The sequence below is a fragment of the Pristis pectinata genome, chromosome 11 (genome assembly GCF_009764475.1).
Source record: "Pristis pectinata isolate sPriPec2 chromosome 11, sPriPec2.1.pri, whole genome shotgun sequence".
NCBI classification, from domain to species: domain Eukaryota; kingdom Metazoa; phylum Chordata; class Chondrichthyes; order Rhinopristiformes; family Pristidae; genus Pristis; species Pristis pectinata.
In genome coordinates this window covers 2035647-2050953 of record NC_067415.1, presented here as the reverse complement: position 1 = coordinate 2050953, position 15307 = coordinate 2035647, and the positions used below count along the sequence as shown (strand labels likewise).

The following is a 15307-nucleotide window of genomic DNA, read 5'->3' as shown; positions in this document are numbered from 1 at the left end:
GGACATTTGTGTCAAAAACAAAGGGCAGTAGTCAGACAGTCTACCGTCCGAGAAGTCAGACCATGTTTAACAACGGGGAACAATGAGCACTTCTCCCCATACCATCGCAAAATCTAGAGCAAACAGATCCATGTTTAAACTTTAGGGAATATCACCAAAGCAAATGTGAACATGTTGGAAGGATCCGAGGGAAATACTGGGGTACAGGTAGGTGGGCTACAATGAAATGAGAAATATTTTCTCAGATCCGTTGACCCTTCCCAGTCATCAGTTGCAGATCCTGCATGAAAACATGCCTGCCTTAGAAAAAGCATGGAAACACAGAGGTGTGTTGGATGTCTCTCTAATCTAACCCATGCTGTACCTGCACTGGAGTGTTTGGGATAATGTAGAGGAAGCTGCAGCTTCTCCATTGGAAGGGAATGGAGAACTGAAGAAAAACCAAAAGATCAATATTTATATTCAGCAAGATGTTTCAGACAGTTAAGAGCATTAACCATTTCTCCCTGCATTGTGGAAGGATACGGGTTACTGAACATCCTCTTTAGATCGACCTTCTCTTTACAGTACGGACAGGTCTGCTTCTTCCCTACAATGCACCAGCCTCGGATGCAGAACTCGTGGAACCTGGACAACTGTGGTTAAGGAGAAGAGAGCAGAGACTGCTGGATCACAGGCCTGTAACACTAAAATCATTGAGAGCAAGCCTGCAGTTTTACACAACACATGCAACCCAAGGATAAAACCGTTTCATATTAAAGACATTGAGAGACTGTTGAGCCTACACCGTGACTGGTCACTTGGCATCATAGTTATTTGACCAACAGCCAGAGTTCTGAACCACTGATTTGGAGACTTGAGTTCGAATCCCACCAGGGCTGCAGGACAAGGCAAATTCAAGTAATTAAATAAATCTGCAAGGAAAAGCTTATGCCTGTAACAGAAACCTTGAAACTGCAGGAATGTCCCTGGTTCATTCAGGGAAGGAAACCTGCTGTCCTTGTTAGGTCTGGCCAGTACATGACTCCCGACTCACCAGTGTGGTTGGCTCAGCTGCCCGAGTTATGAAGCAGGAGGGATAGGCAATCAATGCTGATGCAACCAGTGACACCCACATCTATGAATAATAATCTGAGAATAAATCACCCAGTTTATGTCGATGAACCATTTCATTTGTGTAAGGAGCTTTTTGTTGTGTCATCAATATCCAGATCCAAGTGGACCTGGTACTATCACATAACTTGTGCGCGCAGTTTTGGGCTCCTTATATAAGAAAGGATGTGCTGACGTTGGAGAGGGTTCAAAGAAGATTCACTAGAATGATTCCAGGAATGAGAGAGTTAACATATGAGGAATGTTTGACGGCTCTTGGGCTGTACTCTTGAGCTTCTACCCCACTATGGGGTTCCCTTATACAATGAGATGGACTATGACCTCACGATCTACCTTGTTGTGACCTTGCACCTTATTGCACTGCACTTTCTCTGTAGCTGTGACACTTTACTCTGTAGCGTTATTGTTTTTACCTGTACTACATCAATGTACCCTGTACTAACTCAATGTAACTGCACTGTGTAATGAATTGACCTGTACGATCAGTTTGTAAGACAAGCTTTTCATTGTACCTCGGTACAAGTGACAACAAGAAACCAATACCAATACTCCTTGGAGTTCAGAAGAATGAGGGGGGACCGCATAGAAAGACTTCGAATGTTAAAAGGCCTGGACAGAGTAGATGTGGCAAAGTTGTTTCCCATGGTAGGGGAGTCTAGTACAAGAGGGCACGACTTCAGGATTGAAGGGCGCCCATTCAGAACAGAGATGCAGAGAAATTTCTTTAGCCAGAGAGTGGTGAATCTGCGGAATTTGTTGCCACGGGCGGCTGCGGAGGCAAAGTCATTGGGTGTATTTAAGGCAGAGATTGATAGGTATCTGAGTAGCCAGGGCATCAAAGGTTATGGTGAGAAGGCGGAGGAGTGGGGCTAAAGGGGAGGATGGATCAGCTCATGATAGGATGGTGGAGCAGACTCGATGGGCCGAATGGCCAACTTCTCCTTTGTTTTATAGTCTTATGGTCTTATAACTTGTACCCATGGAGAGCTATGATAGCAAATGGAACTTACCATGTTGCTGCTGTGCTGAGTTTAGCCGGCACAGAGCAGAAGCAGATTTGTAAGAACTTATTTTACCCAAACTGATGTTAACAGAGATCAAATTCACTGAAACCTTGAGAACTTTGGCATCACGGTCAGCACAGACATTGTGGGCCAAAGGGCAACTTTGCACTGCATTTAACCTGTGCTGTATGTAACCTGGGAGAGTTCAATGCTACATCGTAGAGGTAGCTCAACACTGTGGGAGACTATTATGCCGATCTCAGAGGTGTAGGGCTGGAGGAGGCAAGGGGGAAAGTCATGCAAGGATTGCAAGACACTGATGAGATCTTTATATTGGAAAGTTGCCAGACTGGAATAATATTGGCCAGTGAGCATAAAGGTAATGGGCAAGGAGATCAGAGTTTAGTTAGAATATACACTACTCTTTGGATCAAGTTTGAGAGTGGAAGTTGAAAACATCAGAATAGAGTTAGGCAAGGATAGCAATGCTGGACATACTTAGGTCAGGCAGCACTTGTGGACAGAGAAACAGAATTAACATTTCAGCTCTGATGAAAAGTGATCAACCGGAAATGTTTCTCCCTCCACAGATACTGCCTGACCCACTGAGTGCTTCCAGCATTTTGTTTTCAGTTCATTTTTATTTCCAGCATCTGCGTCATTTTTGCTTTCTCTAAAGCCAATTTCAGTGGGGGGGGGGGGGAACTGGAAGAACGAGAATGCTGCACATCAGTAGCTAAGGGAAGCCGAATACAATGGTATTGGTCTTCAGAATGGTTAAATGAGGAAATTTAATAGTTGTGATGGGGTAGAGCTGGGATTCCCAGCAGTTATACAAAATCTGTTATCAGATCAATGTAGAACATAGAACGGTAAAGCACAGAACAGGCCCTTCGGCCCACAACGTTGTGCCGACATAGCTAATCCCTCCTACCTACAGAATGCCCATATCCCTCCATTTTCCTCTCATCCATGTGCCCATCCAAGCCCCTCTTAAAAGCCCCCAATTAATTTGCCTCCACCACCCTATCAGGCAACGCATTCCAGGCATCCACCACTCTGAGTAAAACTAGATACCCCTGACGTCTGTTCTGATCCTACCCCCTCTCACCTTAAATGCATGCCCTTAAATGCATGCCCTTAAATGTAGATAGACCAAATCAATAAAGTTCCATATCTGATCGGCAGAATGGATAACCAAATAGTGAGAAGACTAGAGAACCACTTATCTAAGGCCTGTGGGAAGAAATGGTGTTCAGAGGTATGAGAAATATAAATGTAATGGTATGGGGTATAAGATTATGAGGTGCATAGATAGAGTGGAGAGCCAGCACCTTTTCCCCAGGGTGGCAGTGGCCAATACCAGAGGACATTTGTTTAAGGTGAGCGGAGGAAAGTTTAGGGGAGATGTCAGAGGTAGGTTTTTTGTTTTTAAACAGAGTGGTGGGTGTCTCGAATGCACTGCTGGGGGTGGTGGTGGAGGCTAACACAATAGGGACATTTAGGGACATGGATGTAAGAAAAATGGAGGGTTATGGGCTGTGTAGGAGGGAAGGGTTAGATTGATCATGGTCAATCATAGGTCAGCACAACACCGTGGGCCAAAAGGCCCATACTGTGCTGTACTGTTCTATGTTCTAAATATAGTTGAAGGAAGGCAGAGGAATGTGTGCTAAATATTCACAAGTTTTAAAGCTGGGTAGGTAAATTGATAAGGTAATTATTAAAATTCATGGGACACTTGTATTTGTTAATAGGTGTATTGAATACAAAAGAAAGACATTTGTTAAAACTCTACAAAGCATTGGTATGATTCGCCATCCAAGGGGCGGACCAGACTTTGGCAAGGATGGAGAGATTGCAGAATAGGTTTACTAGGTATTAGTACACTTCATGTGGGGACTGGTTGTTCTTATGGTAGGAAAAGATTAAAAGATTTAATAAAGGCACAAGGATTTAAAGAGGGGCTTTGATATGACAAGTTAGGAGTAAATTCCTCCAGGATGCCTGGGACATGCCCTCTTCACATTACTACCATCAGGGAGGAGGTACAGGAGCCTGAAGACCCACGCTTAATGATTCAGAAACAGCTTCTTCCCCTCCGCTATCAGATTTCTGAACGGTCCATGAACACAACCTCGTTATTCTTTTTTTTGCACTATTTATTTACTTGGGTAATTTACAGTAATTTTGTGTCTTGGCCGCAAAACAGGAAATTTCACATCATATGTTTGTGATAATAAACCTGATTGTGATTCGCCTACAAATGACCAGAGGTCCAAGGTTCAACACCAATGGCATAACAAGAGATTATGAAGAAAATTTTCAGACAGGGCATTTGTATTGACCTGCTGGAAAGACTGGTGGAATCAGATCAAACGGTAACTACTGAAAAGCAACTGGACACATCCTTGAAGAGGGCGAAATTGCAGGGTTATGGAAATCAGACTGCTTTTTTCAAAAATCCGATAACACCCAACAGGGTGGGGCGTTTCCTTCTGTGTAGTTGCATTCGTGACTAAAGCAGGTAGTGAGAGGAGGGGGATTGGATGAAGAAATTGACAGAGCATGATTAAGGGACTGGATAAATACAGAAGAGGGCTGAAGAACCACACAGAGGGAGAGTCAAGAGGATGTGGAAAAAGGAATTAGAACACAGGAAATGAGGGAGAGCAGATTAAGAGCGCATAGAAAGAGTACGAGGGGAGAAATGATTGAATTATTTTAAGCACCTTGATCAACACTTTTTTTTACATTCAAGGGCATTTGTCAGGTTTGTGTGACCTGGAGAGAGCTGGAATGGGGCAAGGAGATCGTGTCTGGGTTGAAAAGGGACTTGAGGTGGGGCTTAGGAGAGTGGGACTGATGGAAGCATAGGGAGGTTGAGGAAATGGAGAGCTATTTCTTTAATGAGAAGAGAATGCTGGAAATATTTAGCAGGTCGGCCAGCACCTGTGGAGAGTTAATGCTTCAGAATTGAGAAAAGTTAGAAAGCAAACTAGCCACGAGTCACTGAGAAGTGGAAGGATGGTAAATGGTTTATTATTGTCACATGTACTGAGATATAGTGAAAAGCTTTTGCTTGCATGCCATCCAGACAGACTATTCCATACATAAGTACATCGAGGTAGTACAAAGGGAAAAGAAGTATTAGGATGCAGAATATAGTGTTAGTGTTACAGTGTTATAGAGAATGTTGATGATAGGGTGGAGAGTAGGAAACACTGAACGACTGGAGTGGCAGTGATTGAGCTGAGAGAGGGTGGTGAAGGCGGTTAATCATCGATGATCTGTACATAGTATAAATAGGAGGCAAATGAAAACAGAAGAAAGAAAATATGGTGGAACTCAGTGAAACTGGGGAAGCAAAATACTGCAGATACTGGAAATCCAAGACAGCATCAGGGAATACTGAAAACACTGGAGAATATTCTTCTGGAGCCACCTTGCTATGTGCACAGCAGCCTCAGTCTCAACTGCCCAAAGACAGCAGCATAGGAACGCAAGGCCACACCTTCATCCAAGTGTTACCTGCAGCTCCATTTACTTATGAAACAGTACTGCTCCTGTGACAGTGCAAAGAAAGTCAAATATTACTACTTTGGGAAGTGTCAGGTTTGGACCCTGCACTGTTTCTCTCCCGAAGGATACACGTGGTTACAGGACAGCTTGTACGTATTTTCTATGATTCCTTCCTCGTTGACATCCACAAAAATCTTTTGTCCACAGACCGCACAGATCTCACTGGAGAGGTGCTTGGTTGGCATTCCTGATGCATTGTAGTACTGTAAGGCAGGAAAAAAAACACTTGTAAACCAGCTGTACTTACTGGAAAAAGTTCATTCTTAATCTTCAAAAACAAATTAACAAGTGCCAGAAGACAGTCATGTATGTACGGAAGAATTTGCATTGATACAGCATTTTTAATGTAACAAAATATTCCAAGACACTTCACAGTAACATAATTAAATGAAATTTGACAGAGTCAAACTGGGAAATTTGGGGCTTGAGCAAAGTTAAGTCAAAGACAGGGTCTCAAGGAAAGTGAAACAGAAAGTGCTGGAACAAGAAGAGGTTGATGAGGAACTCCATGGGAGTTGAAGATATTTATTTATAAGTCACATGTACATCGAAACACAGTGAAATACGTCTTTTTGCGTTACTGAGAACGTGCTGGGGGCAGCCTGCAAGTGTCACCACTCTTCCGGCGTCAACATAGCATGTCCACAGCTCCTAACCCGTACGTCTTTGGGATGTGGGAGGAAACCAGAGCACCCGGAGGAAACCCACACAGACATGGGGAGAACGTACAAACTCCTTGCAGGCAGCAGCGGAAATTGAACCCAGGTCGCTGGCTCTGTAATAGTATTACGGTAACCGCTATGCTATCGTGCCGCCAGACACACCAGAGGTGAATTGCATGAACAGCAATGGGACAAACTGTTGAAGGATACCAAACTTTCCCTCCATAGATGCTGCCTGATCTGCTGAGTTCCTCCAGCATTTTGCATGTGTTGTTCCGAATTGCTTTTACAGCCACAGTAAGCACAACATGGGTGCAATTAAGGTTTCCACTAAAGGATGTTGATGGTGGGAAGCTTGATGATAAACATGCCATTGACTGTCAATGAGAGATCGTTAGAGGTGGTGCAATTAAAATAGCAGGTGATAGAGGGCAGAACTGGAGATAATGCCAGGATAAACCAGTGACTGCAAAGAAGATATTGCAGTTACTGGTTTACTCTGAACATTCTTACATTGGCTGCAATGAAACTTGAGGTTAGAGTCTAAGGGTCAGAGTTGTACAGCACAGAAACAGGCCCTTTGGCCCACCATGTCCATGCCGACCTTTTTACCCATCTACGCTAATCCCATTTATTTGCATTAGGTCCATGCCCTTCTATGCCTCGCCCATTGAAATGTCTGTCCAAATGCCTCTTAAATAAGATGAGATATCTTAATTAGTCACAAGTATTGGTATATTATTGTCACTTGTACTGAGGTACAGTGAAAAACTTGTCTTGCGTACCGATTGTACAGATCAATTCATTACACAGTGCAGTTACATTGAGTTAGTACAGAGTGCATTGATGTAGTACAGGTAAAAACAATAACAGTACAGAGTAAAGTGTCACAGCTACAGAGGAAATGCAGTGCAGGTAGACAATAAGGTGCGAAGTCACAACAAGGTAGATTGTGAGGTCAAGAGCTAATGGATGCTTGATAGTTGAAGCGGATACCATTCGGTTGAATCTATGACTCAGAGTAGAATGTAGAACATTGCAGCACAGTACAGGTCGGCCCACAATGTTAACACACAGTGAAATGCGTCTTTTTGCATTGCTGAGAATGTGCTGGGGGCAGCCCGCTAGCCACTCTTCCGGCGCCAACACAGCACGCCTCCTAACCTGTGCAATTTTTGGAATGTGGGAGGAAACCAGAGCACCCAGAGGAAACCCATGCAGACACAGGGAGAACGTACAAACTCCTTACAGACAGTGGCCAGAATTGAACTGGGGTCACTGGCGCTGTAATACCGTTATGCTAACCGCTAGTGATTGTGTTTGACTCCACCACCTCCCCAGCAGAGAGTTCCAGATATCAACCACTCAGTGTAAAAAACTTTCCTCTCAAATCCCCTCCAAAACTCCTTCCTCTCATCTTAGACTTGTGCTTTCACTTAAATATTTATGATCTCATACATTCCAAAGCACCTTGTGCACAGTGAACTAGCCTGAAGTACAACTACTGTTGCAAAGGCATTTTGTGCAGAGCTAAATTACACAAACAGCAATAGGACAAACTGTTGAAGGATACCAAACTTCCAAGTTGCTTTTAGAACACAGAAAACCTACAGCACAATTCAGGCCCTTCGGCCCACAAAACTGTGCCGAACATGTCCCTACCCTAGAAATTACTGGGCTTACCCATAGCCCTCTATTTTACTCAGCTCCATGTACCTATCTAACAGTCTCTTGAAAGGCCCTATCATATCCGCCTCCACCACTGTTGCCGGCAGCCCATGCCACTCACTCACCACTCTCTGAGTAAAAAAACTTACCCCTGACATCTCCTCTATATCTACTCCCCAGCACCTTAAACCTATGCAGCCACAATAAGTACACCATAGGTGCAATTAAGGTTTCTGGTCAATGGTAATCACTTAGTACGATATAACAATCCCTTAGTATAATAAAGGTGGACTCTTGACCTCAGAATCTACCTCGTTATGGTCTTGCACCTTATTGTCTGCCTGCACTTTCTCTGTAACTGTAACACTTTATTCTATATTCTATTATTTTCCCTTGTACTACCTCAATGCACTGTTGTAATGAAATGACCTGTATGGATAGCATGCAAAACAATTTTTTTTTAACTGTACCTTGGTACATGTGACAATAATAAACCAACTTACCAAGAATGTTGATGGCGGGGAACTGGATGATAAAAATTATATTGATTGTCAATGGGTGATCGCTAGAATCAGATTTATCATCACTGACTTGGAAGACATGAAATGTGTAGTTCCTCTTGGTGGAGTCACTGATTAGCACTTGTGGTGTTGATACCGTTTGTCACTCATCAGCCCATGCCTAAATTTGGCCAGATCTTACTGCATGCAGTCATGGACTACTTCATTTTCTGAAAATAAAAACTGCGAATGATGGAAAGCTGAAAGAAGAACAGAAAATATGAACACACAGCAGTCAGTCAGCCAGCATCTGTGGAGAGAGAAACGACTGGCATTTCAGGTCAAAGAATCTTCATCTGAACTAAAATAAAGTGAGAAAGCATGTTAGTTTTAAATTGCAGAGATGGGAAGGATGGATTGGATAAAGGGAATGTCTCTGTCAAGGTGAGGCCAGGTCTACCAAATTGGTACACTGTTTATGAAGCAGCCTGGTTGATAGATTAATGAAGGCCATTAGAGAATGTAAGCAAAAGGGGACAAGGCTGTTTTAGGGAACTGAAAGCAAAAGGAGAATGTTGGAAAAGCCCTAAAGATCAGGCAGTTTTTTGCAGAGAGTGAAAATTTGCAGATTGATAACATTACAGCAAAACAAACTGTTGCTGATGCAAACAAAGTCACAGTTGTACAGCACAGAAACAGGCGCTTCGGTCCAACTGGTCCATGCCAACCAAGTTGCCTAACTGAGCTAGTCCATATCCCTCTAAACCTTTCCTATCCATGCACTTGACCAAATGGCTTTTAAATGTAATTGTCCCCACCTCTGCCAGCTTGTTCCATATACCAACCATCATGCGAAAAAGTTGTCCCTCGGTTCCCCTTAAAATCTTTCCTCTCTCACTTTAAACCAGTGCCCTCCAGTTTTGGACTCCCCTACGCTGGGGAAAAGACTGAACATCCACCTTATCTGTGCCCCTCATGAATTTATAAACCTCTATAAGGTCACCCCTCAGCCTCCTACGCTCTGGGGAAAAATCCCAGACAATTCAGTCTCTCCTCAACTCAAACCCTCCAGTTCCAGTAACATCTTCAAATCTTTTTTCAACTCTTTCCAGCTTATTGGCACCCTTCCTATAGCAGGATGTGGGATGGAAAATTAAGGTGACAGGCAAATGGAAGTTCATGGTCACCCTTGCAGACTGAACAGAGCTCTATTCCATCCCCACCTCACTGCCCAAGGATTCCCGCATCGTTTTAGCAAGCCCCAATGCAAGTTTGAGGAACAGCACTCATCTCCCATCTGGACACTATTGTAGCCTTTGAGATTCAATATAAAATTAAACTTCAGGTAACTCGCTTTTCTTGTTTGCATCAGACTTGCCAAGGTTACCAGTCTGTAATATGAACTCAAGATTCTCTATGTGGACACATGGACTACATAGACTCAGCCAGCTCCATCACGGGCAACCCTCCCCGCCATCGAGGACACCTTCAAGAGATGGAGCCTCAAGAGGTGGCATCCTTCACTAGGGACCCTCACCATCCGCGACATGCCCTTTTCATGTTCATTGGGGAGGTGGTACAGGAGCCTGAAGACCCACACGATGATTCAGGAACAGCTTCTTCCCCTCTGCCATCAGATTTCTGAACGGTCCATGAACCCATGAATGCTACCTCATTATTCCTTTCTTTTTGCTTTACTATAAGTTACAAAAATAAATAATTTTATGTCTTTGCACTGTACTGCTGCTGCAAAACAAAAATTCACATCATAATAAATGATAATAAATCTGATTCTGCCTAATCTGCTGGGTCTTTCCAACATTCTCCTTTTGGTTTCACTTCTCTACAACAACTGAATTGCATTTCACATCTTCAATATGTCCCATTGTTTAATCCCCTCTAACCTTCCTCGTTAATCAATCGTCTGAGTGAACAGCACAAGCACAGCAAACGCTGGCCTCGCCCTATGAGAGAGGTTTCTGCTGTACTCTCCATCCCTCAAAGTCAACTTGGTTTCCAGTTCTGAAAGGCCATCAAACCGAAATATTAACCATTTTTCTCTCCACAGGTGTTGCGTGAAATGCTGTTCTTTTTTTTAAAAAAATTATTTTCATTTCACTTAGTTTACATTTTTTTTAATAAAGAACATAAGAAATAGGAGCAGGAGTCGGCCACCTGCCCCATCGACCCTGCTCCGCCATTCAATAAGATCATGGCTGATCTGGTCGTGGACTCAGCTCCACCGTCCTGCCTTTTCCCCATAACCCTTAATTCACCTACTGTGCAATAATCTGTGTCTTAAATATATGTAATGAGGTAGCCTCTACTGCTTCCCTGGGCAGAGAATTCCACAAACTCACTACTCTCTGGGAAAAGCAGTTTCTCCTCATCTCCATCCTAAATCTATTCCCCCAAATCTTGATACATGTCCCCTAGTTCTAGTCTCACCTACCAGTGGAAACAACCTTCTTGCCTCTATGTTATTTATCCTTTTCATAACCTTATATGTTTCTACAAGATTGCCTCTCATTCTTCTGAATTCCAGCGAGTATAGTCCCAGACGACTCGATCTCTCCTCATAGGCTAACCCCCTCAACTCCAGAATCAACCTGGTGAACCTCCTCTGCACCGCCTCCAAAGCCAGTATATCTTTCCTCAAGTAAGGAGACCAGAACTGCACGCAGTACCCCAGTTGCAGCATAACCTCTGTGCTCTTAAATTCAATCCCTCCAGCAATGAAGGCCAACATTCCATTTGCCTTCTTGATAACCTGTAGCACCTGCAAACCAACCTTTTGCGATTCAGGCACAAGCGCTCCTAAGTCCCTCTGCACAACAGCATGCTGCAATCTTTCACCATTTAAATAATAATTTGATATCTTATTTTTCCTTCCAAAGTGGATGACCTCACATTTACCAACATTGTACTCCTGACCATTGCCCACTCACTGAACCTATCTATATCTCTCTGCAGACTCGCCACATCCTCTGCACAATTTGCTTTTCCACTCAATTTAGTGCCATCAGCAAACTTAGATACGCTACACTCGGTCCCCTCTTCCAAATCGTTAATGTATATCGTGAACAGTTGTGGGCCCAGCACTGACCCCTGCGGCACCCCACTCATCACTGATTGCCAACCAGAGAAACACCCATTTATCCCAACTCTGCCTTCTACTGGTTAACCAATCCTCTATCCATGCTAATACCTTACCCATAAGATAAGGATGCATGGAGTTGGGGGTAAGTCTTTAATGCAGCACCTTATCAAGTGCCTTCTGGAAATCCAAATATACAACATCCACCTGTTCCCCTCTATCCACTGTGCTCAGTATATCCTCAAAGAACACCAACAAGTTTGTGAAACAGGACCTGCCCTTCCTGAATCCGTGCTGTGTCTGCCTGATGGAACTACTTCTATGCAGGTGTCTCGCTATTTCTTCCTTAATGATAACTTCAAACATTTTCCTGACTACAGACGTTAAGCTAACTGGCCTATCGTTACCTGCCTTTTGCCTACATTCTTTTTTAAAACAGTGGTGTGACATTCACTGCCTTCCAAGCCACTGGAACCTGCCCAGAGTCCAGAGAATTTTGATAAATTATCACAAACACCTCTACTATAACTTTCGCCATTTCCTTTCATTTCTCTATTCTCTGTGGTAAATGCAACTGAGCATCATCTGATACCTTGCCAACATTTACCATTTTTATTGTTCAACATCTATATCAACGACTTGGATGAGAATGTAGCTGGTATGGCGAGTAAGCTTGCAGATGACACCAGAATTGGTGAACAGTGAAGGTGGTTATCTAAGATTGCAGTAGGATCTAGATGAACTGGAAATGGGCCAAGGATTTGGATAGAATTTAACTCTGACAAGTGCAAAATGTTGCACTTGCACAGTAAATGATAGGCCCTGGAGAGTTTGGAGATTAGAGGGACCAAATGCAGGCAAGTGGGACTAGCTCGGGTAAGCATGGACGAGTTGGGCCGAAGGGCCAGTTTCTGTGCTGAATGACACTATCACACTTTTAAACATCATCTTTGTTGGCCTACATTGGCTCTCAGTCCACCAATGTCTCAGTTTTTAAATTCTTTTCCTTTTATTCAAATCCCTCACTTGTCCTCGCCTCCGCTCCAGCCTTGCAGTCCTCCAAGACAGTAAAACTCCCTCTAGTGTCCAAGCAACACACTTTAGCTTCGCAGTTGCCGGAGTGTTCAATTCCTGGCAATGATGACTTTTCCTTGGAACATGGCGAAGGTACACACAGGAAATGCCCAGCTGATCCACCAAGAATTATAGACATTAAATATCTAAAACCTCCAAACCCATAGCCCTCAATTCTCTTAATATCTAAATTGAGGGCTACGAGATTAGTGCAGGTAAGTGATGCTGGGCTAAAAGATCAGCCTCATTAAACAGAGACCTAGAGGTACAAGTACATAGTTCCTTGAAAGTGGTAACTCAGGTAGACAGTGGTGAAGGCAGCAAATGGCATGATCATATTCATGGCCCATGACATTGAGTACAAGAGTTGGGACATCACGCTACAGTTGTATAAAACACTGGTTAGACTGCACTTGGAGTACTGTGGGCAGTTCTGGTTGTCATACTATAGGAAGGATGTGGGTAAGCTAGAGAGGGTCCAGAAAAGATTCACAAGGATGTTGCCTGGACTGGAGGACTTCAGTTAAATGGAAAGATTCAATAGGCTGGGACTAGCTTAGGTGGGGACCTTGGTTGGCGTGGACCAGTTGGGCCGAAGGGCCTGTTTCCACGCTGTATTACTCTAGAAGTCTATGACTTGGGATAGTTTTCCCTAGAGTGAAGGAGTCTGAGGGGTAGCATTATAGAGGTTTATAAAATCACGAGGGGAATAGATAGGGTGAATGCTCAGTCTTTTTCCCAGGATAAACCTAGAGGATTGGTTTAAGGTGAGAGGGGAAGGATTTAAAGGGACAAGTTTTTCTACACAGAGGGCGGTGGGTATATGGAACAAGCTGCAAGAGGTGGTGGTAGAGGTGGGGACAATTATAATGTTTAACAAAACATCTGGATGGGTACCTGGACTGGAAAGGTTTAAAGAGATATGGGCCAAACACAAGCAAAAGGCATTAGCTTACGTTGGCACCTTGGTCAGCATAGACAAGTTTAGCCGATGGACCTGTCTCCATACTGTACAACTAAGAATCTACATCAACATGGTCTTATTGAATGGTGGAGCAGTCAGGAGGGGATGAATGGCCTATCCTCTGTTACATTTCTTATATTCTTATGAACCTACACTACAGTTGCCGAGCATCACAATGCTCACAGCCCCCTACCCACTAACAGCAGTGCAATCTCTAAAGAATACACAATTCTGGGCTTTATCAATAAGAAGAAAAGCATATAAAAGCAGGAAAGTCATTGCTGAACATTTATAAAACACTGGCCCAGCTTTAACTAGACTATTGTGCTCAGTTCTGGCTGCCTCATTATAGACAAGAACACGAGGAGGAGCAGGAGTAGGTCACCAGCCCCCTCAAACTTGTCTCGCCATTCAGTGTGATCTTGGCTGATCTATGCTGGGCCTCTCCCACACCAGTTCCTCATAATCCTCAATTGCTTGATCTTTTAAATATCTATCTAATTCCATTTTAAGTGTATCTAATTATCTGGCCACCACCCGAGGGTAGAGAATTCCAGCAATTCACTACCCTGAGAGAAAATTATAGGCTGTGAAGGTGTTAGAGAGGGTCCAGAAAAGATTGTCAAGAACGGTGCCTGGGATGAGAGGCTATTTTTACAAGGATGGATTGGACAGGCTGTATCTGCTGTCTTTGAGGAGAAGGCAGAGGGAGATTTGACAGAGGTTTAACATGACGATGAGGGGTCTGGACTCAGTAGTGGGTGGGAAGCAGTTGACCAGAGGTCACAGGCATAAAATAAAGGGCAAGAGAGTTAAGAGTGATACAAGAATGCTTTTATTTACACAGTGTGATTGGATCTGGAATGCACTGCCTGATGTGGAGACAGGATTGGGTAAACATACGAAAAGTTTGCAAGGCTACAGAGAAAGAGCTGGAGATGGATCAAACGAGTTGCTCTGGTAGAGAGCTGGCACAGACACAGTGGGTTGAATGGCTTCCTTCTATGCTGAAACTATTCCAGGATTCTCTCTCCTCACCCCATACTCAAGTTCTCATTCTGGACTCCAAACCCCTCCTTGGCCTCAACCCTCATCTCTCTTATCGCCTCCACCTCCACGACCGAGATCTGCATACTTCTGGCACCCTGATCATCTCCAGTTCCCAATGCTCCGTCATTGGTGCTCGTGCCTTCAGCTGCTAATGATTCAAACTCTGGAACTGCCTCCTCTGGCTCACCTCATTTTCTCTGATCTACCTTACTCTCTACCTAGCTTAGTGTCACACTTTACTTGAGAATTCCTCAGTGATAGTAGGGTCAATGGACTGTATTGACCTGTTCCTTTGAGGGAGCAGAAACTTCATCTCCTAACTGTACAGAGGAAGGTGCAAGGTCATTGACACAGTTATACAGTCAGATAGGTGGCAGTAACAAAGTTGCCTCTAGGCTCATTTTACCCCTATTGTGGAGGCCATGTAGTCTGCACACATTTCCGCAAAGTCACGGCTCAATACTCCATAATACAGCCCATAAAACAGAAGCGACACTCCGAAGTCCATTCCATCTTCAGGCTTTATTCTGCAGGGGAAAGAAAAATCATATCAAACGCAATTCCTCGATCTTTCATTCTTCTGCTTTGAATTT

General features: G+C 43.7%; 1 protein-coding gene across 2 annotated transcripts in view; it reads right to left on the bottom strand.

The window, feature by feature from the left end:
• Positions 1 to 15307, bottom strand: part of LOC127575943 (RING finger protein 121) — a 69438-nt gene that overhangs the window by 13041 nt on the left and 41090 nt on the right. For both annotated transcript variants that reach the window (XM_052026207.1, XM_052026208.1), the window contains exons 6-8: positions 15121 to 15241; positions 5769 to 5902; positions 526 to 627 (exon numbers count right to left, since the gene is read on the bottom strand). In XM_052026207.1, the coding sequence (XP_051882167.1) occupies positions 526 to 627; positions 5769 to 5902; positions 15121 to 15241 (357 nt within the window). The remainder of the gene's footprint in view (positions 1 to 525; positions 628 to 5768; positions 5903 to 15120; positions 15242 to 15307) is intronic.